The sequence below is a fragment of the Epinephelus fuscoguttatus genome, linkage group LG9 (genome assembly GCF_011397635.1).
Source record: "Epinephelus fuscoguttatus linkage group LG9, E.fuscoguttatus.final_Chr_v1".
Taxonomy (NCBI): Eukaryota; Metazoa; Chordata; class Actinopteri; order Perciformes; family Serranidae; genus Epinephelus; species Epinephelus fuscoguttatus.
In genome coordinates, this window is record NC_064760.1 from 22,246,109 (window position 1) to 22,265,210 (window position 19,102).

A 19,102-nucleotide genomic window follows, 5' to 3' on the forward strand; every position below is an offset into this window, starting at 1 on the left:
CACCAGTCACGTTGCTCTCACAGTTTACATCCATGTCTGTAAAAACATGGATGCTTCACACACATCTTCCCCCCGACAGCACAGAAGATCCATACCATTAGCACAGCTTCAAGGTGGACACCCATGATCAGTGTCACGAATCCAGTATCTGACCAAATGTCTCCTCTTCTGTTCCTGAGATATGACGTTAAGTAATGGCCAGAAAAGTGTTTTATGCAGAATATCCTAATGTTACAGTGAAGTTGACCTTTGACCTTTTGGATATAAAGTGTCATCACTTCATCATTTTATCCTATTATTACATTTGTGTCAAGTTTTGTCATAGTTCTTGAGTTATGGCCAACAACATGTTTTGTGAGGTCACACTGATCTTAACCTTTGACCTTCAAGCACCAAATTCTAATCAGTTTATTCTTCTGTCCAAGTGAATGTTTGTGCCAAATTTGAAGTAATTCTCAAGCGTTCTTGAGTTATTCCATTCACAATACAAAGTTAGATGCAAGGTCACAGTAACTCTGACCTTTGACCACCGACGTCTAATGAGTGGATCATTGAGTGAACGTTTGTGCCAATTTTGAAGAAATTCCCTCAAGGTGTTCTTGAGAGATTGAGTTCACAAGAATGAGACAGACAAGGTCACAGTGATCTTTTAACTTAGACCTATGACTTCCAAAATCTGATCAGTTCATCGAGTCTAGTTTGTGCCATATTTGAAGAAATTCCTTCAAGGCATTCCTGAGATATCTCGTTCATGAGAATGAGATGGATGCAAGGTCACTTTGACCTTAATCTCTGACCTATGAACACTAAAATATAATCAGTTTATTGTTAATTCAGTTCATCAATTCATCATTGAAACCAAGGGGGCGTTTGTGCCATATTTGAAGAAATTTCCTACACGTGTTCTTGAGATATTGTGTTCACACAAGATAGGATGGATGGACAGACGAACAGACAACCCGAAAACATAATGCCTCCAGCCACAGCTATCACGGAGGCATAAAAATACAATACAAAGACATTACACTAGCCGACATTCACAGCTGATTCATGAAGTTGAAATGAAGTGTTAAAGCTATAGTGCGTAACTTCTACAGGTCCGTAAATGTCCGTTTCACCCAAGCCACTACTAGAGGAGATGACACAATGCTGATTAAGCCGATCGGCTCCTCTAACATCTTGCGGTATTTTTCAATATATATCATTTTTAGTATGCGTGTCGATCAGTGACATTCCCGCGCTGGCACACAGGAAATGCTTCCTCACAACAAGAAGGGAGGAGGAGGAAGAGCAAGAGGTAGAGCGCAGGTAGAAAGAGAAAGCAACATGGCGGAGAAGCGGCCGAGACATGGTTCAGAAGTGGATCCTACCACAAAGGCAAGTGTTACTCTGTGTACACGGTGTGTGGCGAGTGTTACTCTGTGTACATGGAAGTGCCGCCGGCTTATTAGTTGTAATAACGCATTATCCGCTGGGAGGCGACAGAAGTTACGCACTAAAGCTTTAAGTTTCTGGTTGACGAAAATCACTACTACCTACATTCTTGCTGTTGGGAATACTATGTAATTTCCATTAAATCTCACAATAAAAAATGTGTTTTCTGTTTAAAAAGTGCAATCATAGGAAGACAGCAAGTACTTAACATTCTTCTAAGTGATTATGTTCCTTAGAATGATCTAGAGTAGTGGTTCCCAACTGCTTCCGCCATGGGGTCCAGATTTCTCCTTCGTCATTGCACCAAGGTCCACACAGTTCAAAATACATTCAGTGTCATACCTGCATTTGGCCATGTCATCAAGCTAGTTTGCTGTCTCTGTTATTCATTCACTCTACAGCAGGTTACAACACTTCAAAATAAAAGCTCTGTGCTGGAAATTCACTGTACTCCAAAATAAACACTTCACAAGTCACTTGTGGTCCATTCAGAATGGACTTGGGACCCACTTTTGGACCATGACCCACCGGTTGGGAACAACTGATCCAGATTGCACAGCTGATAGGTATGTGGTTTGTTTATGTGATGTAAGTGCATACTTAACAGATTCAGTGTGGACAGAGAGCGCCTGTGTTACACTATGCAATGAGATAGTTGGATGCTCATTTGCTGTTTTGACATTTTCTGAGGGTGTCGTTTTCACTGGACATTATGATCAGAGAGATTTACATTCACTATGTCAGACTGCAATATATTCTATATAATGGAAAACCTGTTAACAATATTATGTACCATTAAAGTCATGATTCAATTTGTATGCCTTTATTGATGCCTGCCATCAGGTTGCACAGGATTAAAGAGCAACAAGGAGTACAACAAAACACTATAAGCTTTGACACTAATTTTTTCAGATCTTGTTGAATCAGACAGAATGAAACAGAGCATAAGAACGTGTATTGCTCTAAAGGAGAAAGCCAACGCCTATTCTGAAGCTTTTAGCCATAAAGAGCTGACAGCTTCACACGGCGAGCGCCTACTCACTTTGCATTAAGCAAAGACGTATCCATCCATGTACATTACATCATATATGTCATAACTTTTAAAGCATTCGACTGAACAGCCTCAGGGGGGCTTGACATTAGGCATTCAGTTTGACAGCCTTATGGGTCTGTGGTTAACTAACTGGTCAAGGGAGCCGCAGGCAAGAAGACAACAAACACCATCATTATTTCATAGAGGGGCTTGGGATAAAAACATATGACATAATTGCTTTAACAGTAAATACATATATACTATAGTTTCTGAAAACCTTGATTATGTTGATTAGCAGAATTTCAGTGGGGCTGTTCGATGTCATCTGGCACTCCACTGTTTCTTTGGCCTCTGGACGCTCACCTTGTCAGGTAAGAATAATACCCATAGGACAGTGCCCACACTTGATACCCTTGGTCTGCACTTCAGTCAATCTCACATACACAAAGAGTGCAGGCTCTTGCTTACCATGATGTTATCAGCTCATTAATGTGTTTCCACAGAAAAAAAGGAGCCTCACAGTTATAGAAGAATTCAGGTTTGACCTACTACACAAATTCTCGGTGTCACATCTTCGTCATGGGGGTCTTCACAAACCTTATTCCAAACCAAAATACACTTTTAAAACATGCACCTAAAGACAGTGCATTGTATTTATTCATTTGAGTGATCACAGAAAAGTCATCAGATCCGTCCATCTGTCCTTTCATTCCACCATCCACATCTTAAAAAATGAAAAATAGATACAGCAGACTATCCATTTATTCGATTAATTCCCCTTTCATCTTTATGGCCTGTCGCTGTGCTCTGTCTGTGTTGTACATCTACCGTCCCTCCTGGCAGAATCAGGATTCTGTCTGTGGTTTACCTGAGTTGGACGTCCTTCATGTGCCTCATCGATCCCCAGTCAAGTGAGACCATTGACTTTTCCTTCTAATGAGAGAGGAGGTCAACGGCTTACATAGATGGCTTTTAGATCAGGATATTCTTAATACAAACACAATTACACACACACACACACGTGGGCCAATTTTTGCTCGCCTGACACACATTCAAAACAGCAGATGAGCCAAAGTCAACATAAAGTTTACAGTTGTTCTCATCAGTGGCGTGGGAGAGCTTTATTATAAATATGCATCTCTGTCTCATTGGAGGACACGTGCATTTGTCCTTCAGTCATTTCCTTGTGAATTAGGCTTTGGTGGTACCTGTTTTTCATACTGTCATTCCTATTTCACTGTGGAATAAAGTATATTTTAGCATATATGACAATGTCTAGGGTTGTGCAATATGCTAAAATTGCATTTGGGAGATGTGTTCGAGCGGTGGGTTTGCCACGTTCCACAAGATCTCTTAGCTTTTTTAAGTTTGACTAAAATGAACAATGACAGCAATATAGTCCACGATGACCAGCGCTAAAATCAACCTGCGTAGTTGTCCCTCCACTGTGACATTACAAAGTGTTACATTTATCTTGCAAGTGTACTCTTCTTCAATGTTTTGTTTACTTCCTGGATTTTTCCCGCATGGAAATGGTGACCAATCAAGAGCAGCTTTCTCGTGCATTTCATTCAGATCATTTGATCTGGTCCACTTGTAAATGCTGCCGTGAGAACATGAACCAACTCTAGGCAATTATGGAACTTTATAACATAATTAGTCCCTGATTTAGACAAAAGCAAGACATCTCTAGGTCTGAAAGCACCCTTAATAAATAAACAAAACTCACAAAACGTCAAGAAAGGAAGTATTCTTACACCAGGTTCACACTGGATGCAGAAGCACCCTGGAGCCTTGTCCTCATTCTTTTGACACCCATGTTAACCAGCAGGGCTTTTCACACAGGACATGTAGGGGCCCTGAGATTTGCGGCTGGCTCGCGATCTGCAGCAACAATTTTAGCATCTTTTTTGTGAGTCACGAGCAAATCTGGCAAGGAAACACACTGCTAATCTACAATGAACGACATGGAGGATATACTGGACATATGATCCGATCATGATAAATGATAAAATACGCATCCCATGCTTCCACATATTTTTCAGTTGTGTCTAAACAAAGAGTGAAAAAAATGACATACACATACACGCAAATGCAGACAGAGCTCTACGTGTGATTAGAAAAGAGCAGAGGAGCAGAATCACTTGCTGACCAGCACAGAGAAATGCACTTCTGGTGTGAGCGGCCAGGCAACTGCTGACGAGCAACAACTGACCTATCGAGGCACTTGCTGTCCACGGTGAACAAGGCGTTAAACATATTTTCCTTATTAAAAGATACAACTGTACCTTCTGAATTTCCTTCTCTTACCAAGACTAGCTTAATGGCCTCGTTCAGCCTCATCGTGGAACACACTTCATTCAAACCTGACAAAACAAAATAAAACTCAATAAAGTCATCTTAGTCTTTCCACCGTTCCAACACTCACCAACTCTGACTCGGTTGAAATAAACCCTTGATTTAACAAGTCAGATGTGAAAATATGCTGGCTCTACAGCTGTTTTCCCCCCACTATCTCACTGCTGTTGCTTGTCGGCTGTTTACAGTCCTGTAACGTCATCCCCACTGCTCACAGTCACCATGTGTCAGCTCAAGTGCCAGTTACAGAGACTGACCTCTAGTGGCAGCAGCAGTGCACTACAATACACTGCCTCAATGCAGCATCTCTGTATCAGTTTAACTGAAAGATGAGCGTCCAATTTGCTGTTGCCATTGGAAATCATACTGTCAGAATTTTGGATACCCTTGTATACCATGATACCAATACTGTAATACCCCCCCACGCCTGTCGTGAATCTTAAAATATTTTATGTCAAATACATTTATATCTTCAATTGATTACGGGAAGGCTTTAATGAGCTGAGTCAAACCAAAACAACTTGAAAAGATGTTTAAGCCTCACTAATTAGTCTGAGCCGTGCTCAAAGCCATGGGACGTACGGTAATTTCAGCTCTTTGATCTGAATTGGAAGATGTCTGCTGTCAATCAAAGCACAAAACCTTTGCAAACATGATGAACAACAAAATATTTTCCCCAGGCAGTGTGCATGAATATGGTCGTGATGATAAATCCATGACTCACAGTATAGACTATCTACGCATGAAACATCACTGTGAGACAGTGTGAGCACAATGATCTGAAAATATGAAAAGCCATATGAGGGAGATATGGGAGATTTCACACTGGGATAATATGAGCTGAGTGACTCATCACAGACTGTATCTTTTCTTAAATTTTATCTCACTCTTCCTTTCTTGAACACACTGCATATTGAGATGGCATCTGACCTCGGCACTTCTAAACATCATTAACTTCATATTAAAACAATGAAAAGAACGAAAGGATTTATGGCGAGCTTTCATCTGAGCTGCATGCTAATAAGCCTGAATGCATTCAACACAGTAAGACTAGCGTGTTATTGGCTGCGCACTGATGGCCCACTGTGTAATGACGCGTGTTGTGCCATTAATGTCTGTAATTGTGTGAGAGTGTGTGTGTGTTCGATTAGTGAGTGTGTTGCCTGTATACGGTTATTTTTGTGCATCTGTTTGCCACTTGTGTGCATGTTTGTGCACAGATATTTACTGTGTATTATTAGGCATGAGAACATAGAGGTTTGTGGTGTAATTAGTTAAGTATGTATGTGTTTGTGTGTGTCTCAAGCAGCGATCCATATTATTGCTGAAAACTGTAAATTTAATCTTTCCTCGGGGGGTGTGTAAACCCTCGGGCTTGGCTGTTAACTGAATCTTCCCCTTCAGCTTTGCTTTACTGTTCATCTTATCTGACCTCAACAAGGTAAGCAACAGTCTTTAGGATGAAAACCAGCAACATCAGCACTGTATTTTCAACAAGTTGCAAAAAATATAGTTTTGTTCAGTTCAAAATACAACTAAATTTTGCATTAGCAAACATGAAACAGAAAATACATGTACTGAGAGAACATGGATATCTAAACTTGTAAAGTGATTGCTGGAATGTGTTGACCCTCTCAGGATGTCAATGTCCGTTTGTTGGTTGGTCCACTACTATGGTCCAGACTGAGATATCTTCACCATTTTTAGTGGATTGCCATAAAATTTGGTTCAGATATTCATGGTTGTCAGCGGATGAATCCCCTGGCTTTTCCACTAGCACCAAGAGCACATCAAAGTATTCGTGTATCCAGTGACATATCTCAAATTTGCAAGATGGATTGGCACTATATGTTGTACAGATATTCATGAATCCCCCTTAGGATGGTCTAAAATAACTTTGGTGATCCCTTAACTCAGCTGGGGTCATCAACAAATCAAAATTTCACTTTGTCCAGTACTTTGGATAATAACCGAATACCTGCAAAACTAGCTTCTTTTACAACAGCATCATCTCTGTTTAGTGCTAAATAGCAAATATTTGTATGCTAGCACGCCAGACTAAGATGATAACATGTTACGCATCAATATGTTAGCGTTGTCACTGTAAGCATGTTAGCACACTGACATACACTGAGCACCAAAGGAAGCTGCTCCATTAAGGCAGAGGAGGTTTCTCCTCAATCAGGGGGAACAAAATATAGGAAAGTAATTAGTTGACATAAAGAATAACCAAATTTCAGTCTCATTTATAAAATTATTTTTCTCTCTCATTTGAAAAAAAAAAAGCCGTGTGTGTGTGATGAACTGGCGGTAAAGCTATAGACAGATTCACACAGTAGCATATTAGAAAAGAAATTAAAACGTGGAAATTGCAAACTACTTTTAAACACATCATTAAAAATGTTATTTAGGCCTTTTAAACAGAGTCCTTATGTCTTTATTTGTCCTTTATCTTTTACTTTGGTGACATTTTATGACACTGTTTATTTCATTCTCCTTGTGTTTTAAATGTGTTTAATTGTATTGTACAACACTTTGTAACTGTGTTTTGAAAGGTGCTGTACTAAGTTTATTATATTATTATTATTATCATTTCAAATTTACCGTTGACTTTTTTTTTTTTTTTTTGGTAATAAATCAAGCAGTAGCTGGCTGCCTACATTAGCCAACGAAACAGTTAGCTTGTTGTCGCAGCCTTGAAGGAGTGTTAAGCGCCTTGCTGCCTAAGCTGGACACACGATGTGTACGGTGGCATGTGGCAGTCCGACGTGTTGCTCCACTGCGCTCACCCCAGACTGGATCCCAGTATGGGCGATAAACTGCTACACGAGCTGCAGTGGCGCAACACGCACACACGTGGTTTAGCGATTGTTTTTTTAAAAAAAACTTGTAAGCCATTGTTTTACTGCTTAATTTTTGTTGAGCATCAGAAAGTAAAGTTGCCGACCAGTGTAAAATAACATGACACGGTGGGCAGGATTTCTCAGTCCTCCTCAGTTTGAGTCACCAGCCCCACAGAGCAGCTATAATGGCAGTAGACTCTTGGTCCTTTTCAGTATTTTACCAAAATGACAAACTTTCCCGTACCTTAACTGAGTGTTTTTAAGGGCCAAACCTCACAACACAAGAGCTGCAGGACACAAGTCTCCGATGTCAAAGTCAATGTGCTTTGGACACCCAACCTACGTCTGTGACCTCCTTCCTTTGACCTCTGTGCAGTATATATTCCCTGGATTAGATAAAAGATTGCAAGTGAACATAATACAGGCGGCACCTGTTTATCCTACAGTATATATTTGGCAAAGCAAACACATATAAAGTCGTTCTAAAGAAATCAGAGTTGTTGTTTTCATGTGTGAACAGATTTGAGAAGGTGGCAAAGTAACACAAAGCACAAGAGAAGGCAGCGGAGACACTAGAAAGACACAAAGAGGTAGACTGAGAGAAGAGGGGCAGAGTAACGTGCTGACACCTCGACAGACAGAGAGGTAGCTGGGATGATTTATAAAGAGGAGTCAGTGAAGGCTGGGGACGATAAAAAATATGGAGAGAAAGAGTTGATTGAATAGAGTGAATTATAGTGAGACAGTGAGTTATGAAAGAGAGACGGAGGGAGACACAAATAGAATGAGATGAGGAGAGAGATGGTAAGACGGGATGGCTGATGGAGGTAGAGAGGGAGGAGTGGAGGCAGAGGGTAAAAGGCAGAGAGAGCAGGGAGATTAGGATGGGTAATCCTGGCAGGTCTGAAAGCTGAGCTTTTAAAATTTGGGTTAATACCTCCAAACCTTTGTTTTGTCCTTGTGTTCCCTGTGATGTGCATGTGTGTGTTTGACTGTCTCCATCCCCTCACAAACATCAATGAAGACCAAATGAAAAGCTGCCCGGCTCACTTTACGTAGTCACATCTATCACATCTTCTATTTTACAAGCTTCTCCCCACATTTTATCTGTGCTATTGTCTGCCTCTTTGTGACCGAACCCATCTGTCTGTCTGTCTGTCTGTCTGTCTGTCTGTCCCCCCAGTCTCAGACGATCATCCCTTTCTCAGTCAAGCATGCAAACTCAGTGCAATTAGTTGTTTTTGGGAAAAACAACTGGCCTACATTTCTAATTGACTCAAGAAAGCCTTGCAGAGAAGCGTGAAGAACAGTGGATACAGCCTGACCTGAATCAAAAAATGCAATGAGCTCCCTCAACCTCATTTATTAAAATAAGGACGTCAGCCCTGTGTCTCCATTCTTAAAAAAAAACAGCCCATTTTATTTGTATTTAATGAAAAATAACAGCATTTTTACAAAATCAGCTTTCATTTTATGACATTAGTTTGTTTGTTGTTAATGAGTAAGTCTAAATCACATCATTAAGCCTTTGTCAGCCACTACTCCGCATCTTAATGAGGCTGACTGACAGAGTGAATTGAGACAGCTAAGATGATGGAGGGCCAGTAAAATCACTTCCAACATGTTAATTTTATTTCAGTAAAGCAAATTAATCATTAAAATGTTTTTTCTTCTCTTAATACACCTCTTTTCTGTCCTAGAAGAAAGCTATTGGAGAAACGCGTCACCTCATGTTGCCTGTGTCACTGGGTTCTGTGTTTGATTGGGTGTGATTATTATTCACGTTGGCTTAAAGTAACCCTGATACTGCTTTGGTTTGTGGAGATTAAAAACTGAATTTAATAAAATGGCAGTGAATCAGAAGGATTAGACTGATATTCAATCACTCCAACACACAAAAATAAAATAGGGAGAAAACACACCGTCTCTGACAGGTGTGTTTGTCTCCTGGACTGACAAAGGTGGATTAAAACACAGATTATATCACGTTTGACAACAAGAAAATAATGAAAGCACTGAACTCAAAAAGGAGATTATTTAAAAAGAAAAGAAAAGAAAAAGGTCACAACCTTTCAAACCTAAACCTCCATTTTTTTAGTCACTTTGGGGGGCAGTGGAAACGAGCTGTAAACTCACCATTGACATATCACCAATATTACATTGATATTTCAACTTGTGTTGGCAAACACTTGCATATTGCTACATTCAGTTGTTATAAAGCAGGACTGGAGTCATGGCAAATGTAAGTACAATAAGTAAATAAGTAAGTACAATAGTCTCCTCTATGGTTTGTCACCCAAAACTCTCAAGAAACTACAGAACTCAGCTGCTCTTCTTCTCACACACTCCCGCACCCGTGACCACATCACCCCCATCTTTCATAACCTCCACTGGTTCCCCATCCCCCAGCGCTTCCACTTCAAACTCCTCATCATCGCTTATAAAGCTCTGCACAACCTGGCTCACGCCCTCCCTGGCTGAGCTCCACTCCCTCCCGCACTCTTAGGTCTGCTGATGCTGACCTCCTGTCTCCCTCCACTAGGACTAACCACTGCACCTGGGGGGATAGCACCTTTTCCATCGCTGCTCCCACCCCCTGGAACTCACTCCCTAAACACATCAGAGATTCCCCCTCAGTTTCCACCTTCAAGAAAACCCTCAAACCACACCTTTTCAAAACTGCCTATGACCTCTAAATTCAGTGTACTTCACCCTTTCTGGACTATTTCCCTCCCTACCTCCCTACGGATTTTTTTTCTGCAAAGCCTCTATGAGTATCCTGAAAAGCCCTATATAAATCCAATGTATTATTATTTATTATTACAACAGTCACTTTGTTTTTAGCTCGGTTTTGGTCTCTACCATTTCCTGAGGGAAATATCTGAATCTTTAGTCGCTAAATGCTCCACTATGTTCCCCAGCTAGTCTCTGTGTCCGTCTGTTAATTGATAATCTCTCAAGACAGATTCTGCAATCTACATTGTAGAATCTGTCGGCAGCCCTGTGTGAAAGACGACTAGAGAGGGGGGGAGGGCGGAGCTTTGAGTCTGAACGATGCTGCGCTTTAGCCAATCACAATGGAGGGGGCGAGACCGAGACGTGCAGGTGTCCCCGGGAAATGTGTACCTACAGAAACAGCAAGCTCCGCGTCCATAGCGCGTCCATAGCGACCGCTCCAGTAATGCCGTCTTGTCAACGTGGAAAAAAAATATTTTTTCCAGCGGATGACTGAGTTACAACATGATTGAGCTAACTGGAGTAGTTTCATGTCGTATCCGGCAACGGGAGGCTTTTAACAGATGACGTCCTGATGTTAGCTTTGCTAACTGTCCCTGTCAGCTGCAGCCACTGCTGCTTTCTAGACATTGTGATTTCCCATAACTGAATAAATACCACACATAGCAACGCAAAACTGCTTTGCTAGCTCAATCATGTTGTAACTAAGATATTCGCTGGAAAAAATATTTTATTCACGGACCGTTTATTGAGTTATTACCTTATTTTTATACAGTCTATGGTTATAGACAATGCTAAGGGCTAACGTTAACAGCTAACGGTTAGGCCAGCTATTCTACGATAACCATATTAATTACGTGCACACAGAAATAGTAACGTTTGTTCAGTCATTGTGTTTATAGACTTAATAAACATCAGATTAGTCTACACGGTGATATATAGCTAAACTCTGCTGGTTTTCTACCCTAAGTATTTGTAAACAACACAGCGATTCCCTGGGGGCACTGCCGGAAGTGAAGGGCGTGAGGCCCCTTCACTTCCAGTTAGTCGAAAAACTCCGGGCTGTGCCTCCAGAGGTAAAGGAAGAAATTTGTTTTTTTTTTTTGTTTTTTTTTTTTACCGATGGATTTCCAGATTGGTTAATTGGTGCTGAGTAGGTAGTGCACAGTGGCTATCTAAAGATGTGCCCCTGTAATCTGATACTGTTAAGGTGATTTTTGATTTTACATGTTTTTCTGTATTCACTGTGTTCCATCCCCCTTTTCTGTATTCTGGTATTGTAAGACAAGTTTGGCTTCCATTTGTATGACTCACAGTTTGCCAATCAGTACTTTAAAAAAAAAAAAAAAAAAACTACACCTCCCAGGAGGTGGAGCCTCTACCACCGGGGTAGTGCACAGGTGTGTTGTGTACTGCCAATGATTACACTGAGGTTAGTCGAGGGGAGCTGCAGATTCAGGTGATGATTCTTTGTAGGTTCATCACTGCAAGCACCCCCTTCCACCGTAACACTGTTTTTACATTCCTCAGTGATACATCGTTAGTGTAACATGTCCTTTACATTTGCTTTAAGGAAGGTGGTGATGAGCAGGAGAAAGCAGCTCTAACCTGTTGTAAAGGAGGATGTCAGGGGTCCAGATCTGGTCTGAAGGGAATCGCAGGTTCTGGACACCAGGGTAATTTTCTGGATTCCAACTCAGGTAGATGTCCGTCCAGTACTGAGACACAGACAGAAAGAGACAGAGAGAGACATTTTTACAGAGGAACTTTCTTACATGTGATGTGATCTCACATCTTTTTTTAAATGGGTGCAATGACGTCCATGCTCTGCCAAACCTGTAATGTCCGATGGCTTGTTGAACTAATCTAATTGAACTTTTACAAGAAAACATTTAATAGATAAAAGAAGGGCTGTGTCTTGCCAGGAAGGAAAATAAACTGGAGGGGTAAGATGATTTTTGCTGTTTTACCGTTTTCAAAATCAAACAGCAAGTCTGAAGTAATCAAGGAATGGAAAGAAAAGGTCATTCCTGTTTCTAACAGCCACACCTGATGGCTTTAAGAGCCAGTGTGTCGGATTTAGTGGCATCTAGTGGTGAGGTTACAAACTGTAACCAACTGAAACTTCTCTCCTATGCCAAGCATGTAACAAATGGCTCTATCCTGGTGTTTGGTTTGTCCATTCTGGGCTACAGTAAAACAACATGGCAAACTCCAGGGAGAGGACTTCCTCCATATGTATATATGAACGGTAGGGCTGAACCCAAATCAGAATTCTGTCAGTTGAATCAGATTTGGCTGTTCAATACAAACACTAAACTACTCTTCTCTTTTCTTCCCCATATTGAGCTTGAGCAGAGTTCAGAGGGACATTCAGTGTGACAGTGACATTCAAATAATATAGTAAACAAGCCAACCATGCTAACAATGGATCCGAAATATGCAATGTACATTTGCTGACACTAGATATCAAACATAGGCCAAAGACTGTATTGTAATGAGTTGCTGAGAGCTGTAAATTCACCACTTCTATGCAGAAGACAAAAGACAACATTATCTCGGAGTCTGGCGGGGGCAAAGCCTCTCCTCTTTTAGGCAGCTGCCTCTGTGTCTGCAGCTGCCTGTCCCAAAGAGCAGCGTGAAATCAAGGAGCACTGACACTACAGCTAAATCTGGGGACTGAAACTTCCCAGAAGAACACTGCACACCAACTGACAAACGCACAAAAACAAAACCGACTGCTCAACTTGAAGAATCTCACCAATATATCCCCCTAAATCCTACATGCTGGACCTTTTAAAATGAAGATGAACACTAATGGATAACGACCTAGAGATGGCTGTTCTCTCTGCGTCTTACCCGTCCTTCCAAAGCACCAAGACGAGAAATCTGCTGTACTTTAAAACAGTGAGCACCAATCACACTGTGTCCTACTTGAGACTAATTTGGCTCAAGGCTAAAAACTGTCTGTGGAGTTTTTCACCTGTTGGCATTAAGTCCATTAACTATCAAGTTGACTGCCACTTAAATATGCTGCACTCTTCCTCCATCTTCCTCCACCTAATGCTTTTCTCACTTTCGTCTTGACAATCTGCCTGAAGCGATGTTTTCTCGAGTATGCTGATGCCAGCATTGAACATGGACACACACAAAGTAGTCTCCTACCATCTCTCTCTGACACACACACGGTCAGCAACAACTGGTGGCTGACTTCCAGTAATGAGGATAAGTGTTCTGTGAAACTGTGAGCTCTGAAAATAATTGCATATAGCTTAAAAATACTTGGATGCACGAGCTAACACTAAGACGAGATGGTTATACAGTAAATATTAGATTCTAAATGTTTCTTTTAGACTGAGCAAGAACAAATAATTAATCCAGGAAATAAATTGCATCTCTGTACTTGCACACTTAAAATTCAATGTCATCAACAAGCACTTAATGTAGTAGCGCTATAGTCATTTGAGATGCACAGTCACAGCGTCTTTAAAAGATAATTGTGTAATAAAGTCAGAAATATAATTAAAGCACATTAAATTGATGGTCTTCTCAAACTTTGACTCACCAGCTGCAGCCAGGCATTGGTCATCAGTACTTGGTTCTTCTCATCCTGAGGACACAGAAAAAAGAAAAAGAGAGGAAGAGAGAGAATAAGATTTTCTTTTGTTTAAGAGAAGACAAGCAGGCCAATCCATATTTAATATAGTGGAAAAGGGCTTTGTCATCAGTAAGTCAGTGCGGATGCTTTGCATATCCAAAGAAGAACAAACGAGGCTTGTAAAACTGTGTAAAAGCTGCTTTTATGTAACCAAGTGTAGTTCTGTTGAATGGTTTCACAGTGGAGCCATCTTACAAATTACACAACCCATTTAAAACAACTAAAATATGTTGGTCCTGGTGGATTCAAACAACGGCACTGGACTGTAAAATGTCAGGTGAAAAAACAAGGAGACAAATTCAATCATATCAACAGACAAAATAGCATCACATAATGAATGCTGAGTTTCTCTTCTTGACTCACTGATGCACAATGAGCAGATTTTTTTTGATTCATATGTATCTGTTGGTTTATTTAATTAATGTGCATGCCAACACTTAAACATGCTCCATCAGTGTGGTGAATGCTATCTGGTTATGTAGCACGATTGTAAAAACACAGATGATCACAAAGGTTGAGCTAAAAGAGACAGTTCAGGTTTTTTGAAGTGGGGTTGTATGGGGTAATGATACATTATACAGTACTTATACAGTATGAGGGGTGACTGAAAAGTTTTCCAACCTAACCCAGAAAATGGGCAGCTAGGCAAGCCAAATAATATAGAATATACCACTTTTCCTTTTTTTCATTAACCGTGTTCGTGTTTTGAACTCTTTTAGTTTTATTTTTGCAGATTCTTGAATAGTGGTCAGTGATTTGTTGAAAATGGAGAAATTGGAGTGTCGCGATCTGATCAAATATCTTCATCTCAAAGGAATGTCACCATCTGAAATCCACCCACATATACTTAGTACTTAACATGACAATGCCACAGTCAAACGGTAGGTACAAGAATTCAAGCATGGCAGGGAGAGTGATGAATATGAGCTCAGGGAGACATTTTGCCAACGACAATGATGTCATGGAAGTCGTAGAGAAGTTCGAGTGAGTGTGTTGCTCTTGAGGGGGATTATGTTGAAATATAAAAGCACTGGAAAATCGGTATCTTATCTTGTTTTCTTGGGGCTCAAAACTTTTTAGTCACCCCTCGTATATATTACATAGAGTAAATGATAGTCAGGACGCCCCCAGTTTGGAGAAGCAGGCTGGAGTCCGACATGGAAGCAAAGCAATGTACTGCTGCAGAGGGGTCAGCAACAAAACATACTTCAGCCACCAAAAAAAGTCCCACCTATAAAGAAAAATCTATATCCATTTAAAAGTACACAATATTTAGAGTATTGTCACTGCTCCACCTTTCTGTCATACAGTGATTTCTGACTGGAAAAAGAAGCCATTACATTGCTTTCTTGTAAGCCAGACTCCGTTGAGAAAAACACTGATTTAACATTACTCAACACAGGAGCTACTGGTCTACCATTGCCTCAGTCAGTTAGTTTGTTTGTATGTGTGACTTTGGCCTTTAAAAGAGTTCATCCGGATTCACCAAAGTCACAAAATAACACAAACTAACTACCTGATCGAAGCAGCTATCGAGCAGCGGATCCTGTGTTCAGCAAGCTAAAATTACAGGATTTGTCAGTGGAGTCTGGTGGCTTTGATGAAAGCACAGATGGGGAACAGAAGCCGTTAACAGCGTCCCAGTTAAAGTGATGAAAATACTCTCAATATAGCGTACACTTAAACTGATTTTTTTAGGAGGCTAAAACATGTTATGTTGCTGACCCCTCCACAGCAGTACATTTCTTAGCTTCTGTATCGGATTCCAGTCTGCTTCTTCAAACTGGTAGGTGCTGACTAACATCAACTGTAGGTAATACACTGTCAATGGATAAGTAGCCCATACAACCCCACTTCAACAATCCAAACTATCCTTTAAAGCCGTGGTAGGCAGTGTAATTTTGGCACCATTGGGCAGAAATCCCTCAATAAACTTTTAGCATGTTGTAATTCAAGAGGTCTGAAAGAACACCAGACTTCTGCACCACAGCTTTCAGAGAGAGTAGCCGTCAATCATGCCATTGATCGCTGAACTGTGGTCAAACTCTCAAACAAGGCAGCGCTGATCAAAACTGAATCAAGATCCTGGTTAACACTGCTTATTTCTCACCTCAAATGTTTTCAGAAACATATTTTAGTGTACTGTTGTAACTGTAAAACGAGATAGTGCGTGACCTGGTTGCCATGTTGGAAACAGTCAAGCTGAAACAGAGCATCGCCCGCCGGCCAGAACAAACTTTGCCTCTGAAAACTTCTGATGTGAGACACAGGGGATGCAGTAACAGAATCATGATTCATATTTGATCAGCGCTGCCTAGTTTGACAGTTTGACCACAGTCCACAAAGACTGACACGACTGACAGGTGTAGTCCTCAGCTTTCACGACTCCTGCAAATGCCACTGGGAGCACTTTTTTGACAGATTATCTGCCTCGTGTACTTCTGTCAGGACATACTACAGAATGTAAACGCAACTATTTTTTGTTTAAATTCAGTTTTATTTATGGGATTTTATGTGTGTTATGTGTTTTATGTTCTAAATGCTGCTGATTGGTTTGTCCAGGGCATTCCTGTAAAACTGTTCAGAAACCATGCAGACTGAAACCTATGACTTCACCAAATAATGAACTTCAGAGAGGTTTTCAAAGTGAAAATATAGCATTTGCGAAATTATTCTAGCTGCGAGGTGAAATTAGCATTTCTGCAAACGTCAGAATTTCTGCTCCGAGTGCAGAGTGGAAAAGTCAGGACAGAAGTGCCTGCGCTGATTCTTTGGTAGAGCGGAGAGGAAGGCTGAAAGGGATCTGAGATCTTTCCCTCTTTCAGCGCGCTGCATCTGTTTACCCATTTATCTGTATATCTCTGTTTTCTGTGCTTTTCCTGAGCTCGCAGTTGAAAATGCGGGAACATATGGCAAACGCTTCTATAATGTCTTTTCTGAAAGCAGATGACCCAGATGATCGAGCAAGAGTCACAGCTGAAAGTAATAATCGGAAATGTGTCTCTTCAGAGATTTGAATCCCCCAGCTGTGTGTGCATGTGTGTGTGTTTGAATGTGTGCATGTGTGTGTGTGTTTGAATGTGTGTATGTGTGTGTGTTGATATGATGAAAATAGAATTGTGGGTCGTATAAAATTTATAACCTAAAAATATTAACTTCTCTCTTCTATTCAAGGTCAGAGCAGCACAACGCCTGGAGCATTATGTGGATATTGAGCATACAATATACAACATATATTACAGAAAATACATAACAATAAAAACTCTGACACAGATTTCACTTTTCTTAATCTACCTGTATAAAAATAATCATCAGTTTGTCTTCCCCTTTTCTCTTTTTTAAGTGTTCAACTTTGTTATATCCATCCTTGTGGTTCATGCTTTTTTTGTCTATTGATGTTTTTCACTCCTGTAAACACTCACACTCAGCACATCTTACCTACAAATAACTGATACTAACTACTACCTAGTTAGTATCAGTTCAGCGCACCTGCAGAACAGCCGCCTCAGCCTACATTAGTCTAATGTTTCACCTTTGAAACTCACGCTTTAATGCTTTTGTTCAGCACTCTCACAATGTGAGAACATCAGATTTCAACACAGTCAGGGAAAGTAATATGTGCATCCTGGTCATAGTTTAGATATAAAGTCCTAGCACATACAGCAAACCATGCTTTGCTCCTGTGTGTGATTAGGCTGACAAAATGACAATCCATTTGTGTCTCCTCCTAGTAATATGCAGACTAACTTTCTTATGGCTGACCTCCACAAAGAGATTTTTCAGATGTTGAAATGTGTGAGACCCCACACATAATGACATGCAATGATAAGTTTAACAGTTTTGTTCCTGTAGTGTGTGGATAGCAAGAATTTTGGCCCAAACCAGTAACAGATTCCACTCACGCACAACCTGCGTTCTGACTCTCAAAACTGGAAATCTAACAGATATCTTGCAGTCAAACTGGACTTCAGAGCAGTGGTTCCCAACTGGCGGGTCGCACTCCAAAAGTGGGTTGCTGGTCCATTCTGAATGGACCGCAAGTCACTCGCGAACGTGTCAAGTTTGTATAAAAATACACACTTTATTTTTAAGTACAGTGAATTTTTGGCACGTTTGAAGTGTAGTTTCCTGCTGTAGAGCGAGTGACTAATGGACAGCTACTTGACAGAGACAACAATCTTGCTCGATGACATGGCCAAACGCAAGTCAGACACTGAATATATTACACTCTGTGGACCTTGACCCAATGACTAAGGAGAATTCTGGACCCCGTGGCTGAACCTGTTGGGAACCAGAGCTTTAGAGTAGGCAAACATGGCTGTGATGAGCAGGAGGAACTAGCCGTTAGTTTTTGTTCAACTTTTTACAGAAAAAAATTAAAATATTGGTAAAGTCATGGAGACGGCATGAACATGGACTACACAGTTACAATGTGAGCTGTAGGTGAGTAAATTCTGACCTCTGAGACCTGCAGGACCACCAGCGATCCTCAGTTGATCTCAGGGTTCCCCCCTCACAACAGGATATCAGATTGTATACATTGCACAAAAAAACACTAACATATAATACAGGCTAGCTCATGTCACAGGCAAATCTCACAAGATGATTTTGAAAATCATCAAAAAATTAGGGCTTTGTTGGGACGGAGGAACCAGGCCCAAAAGCTTGATTCTCTTTAAGTATATGCCCAGCATTAGCTGCTCTGTATCTTCTGCTCCTTCTAATCAATGACCTGCAAACACCTCTTTCTTGACTTTCATCTTTTGTTTCAACATGAATCTGTTTCTCTGTGTGTTTCTTTTATCCTGAGTTTGTGTTTCTGTGCGTCCCTGTGTGGACAAGCGACCTAGAAACACCTAGAAGCTGACCTAGAATTATGTGAGCACTGGTCAGTCAACGCTGTTTACTCTAAAGCTGATGAATAAATGAGTTGAATGAACATTGGTGTTTCCATGACAACTGAGTCGTAAAGTTATAGCGCACCAGCACACCTCTGGGTCACAGCACATACATTAATGATACATATTAAATCAATCCCAC

At 40.7% G+C, this 19,102-nt stretch overlaps 1 protein-coding gene across 3 annotated transcripts in view; it reads right to left on the bottom strand.

The window, feature by feature from the left end:
* Positions 1-19,102, bottom strand: part of LOC125895007 (neuronal acetylcholine receptor subunit alpha-7-like) — a 71,201-nt gene that overhangs the window by 17,510 nt on the left and 34,589 nt on the right. For all 3 annotated transcript variants that reach the window (XM_049586777.1, XM_049586776.1, XM_049586775.1), the window contains 2 exons: positions 13,970-14,014; positions 12,013-12,122 (listed from right to left, as the gene is read on the bottom strand). In XM_049586777.1, coding sequence (XP_049442734.1) covers positions 12,013-12,122; positions 13,970-14,014 — 155 coding nt within the window. The remainder of the gene's footprint in view (positions 1-12,012; positions 12,123-13,969; positions 14,015-19,102) is intronic.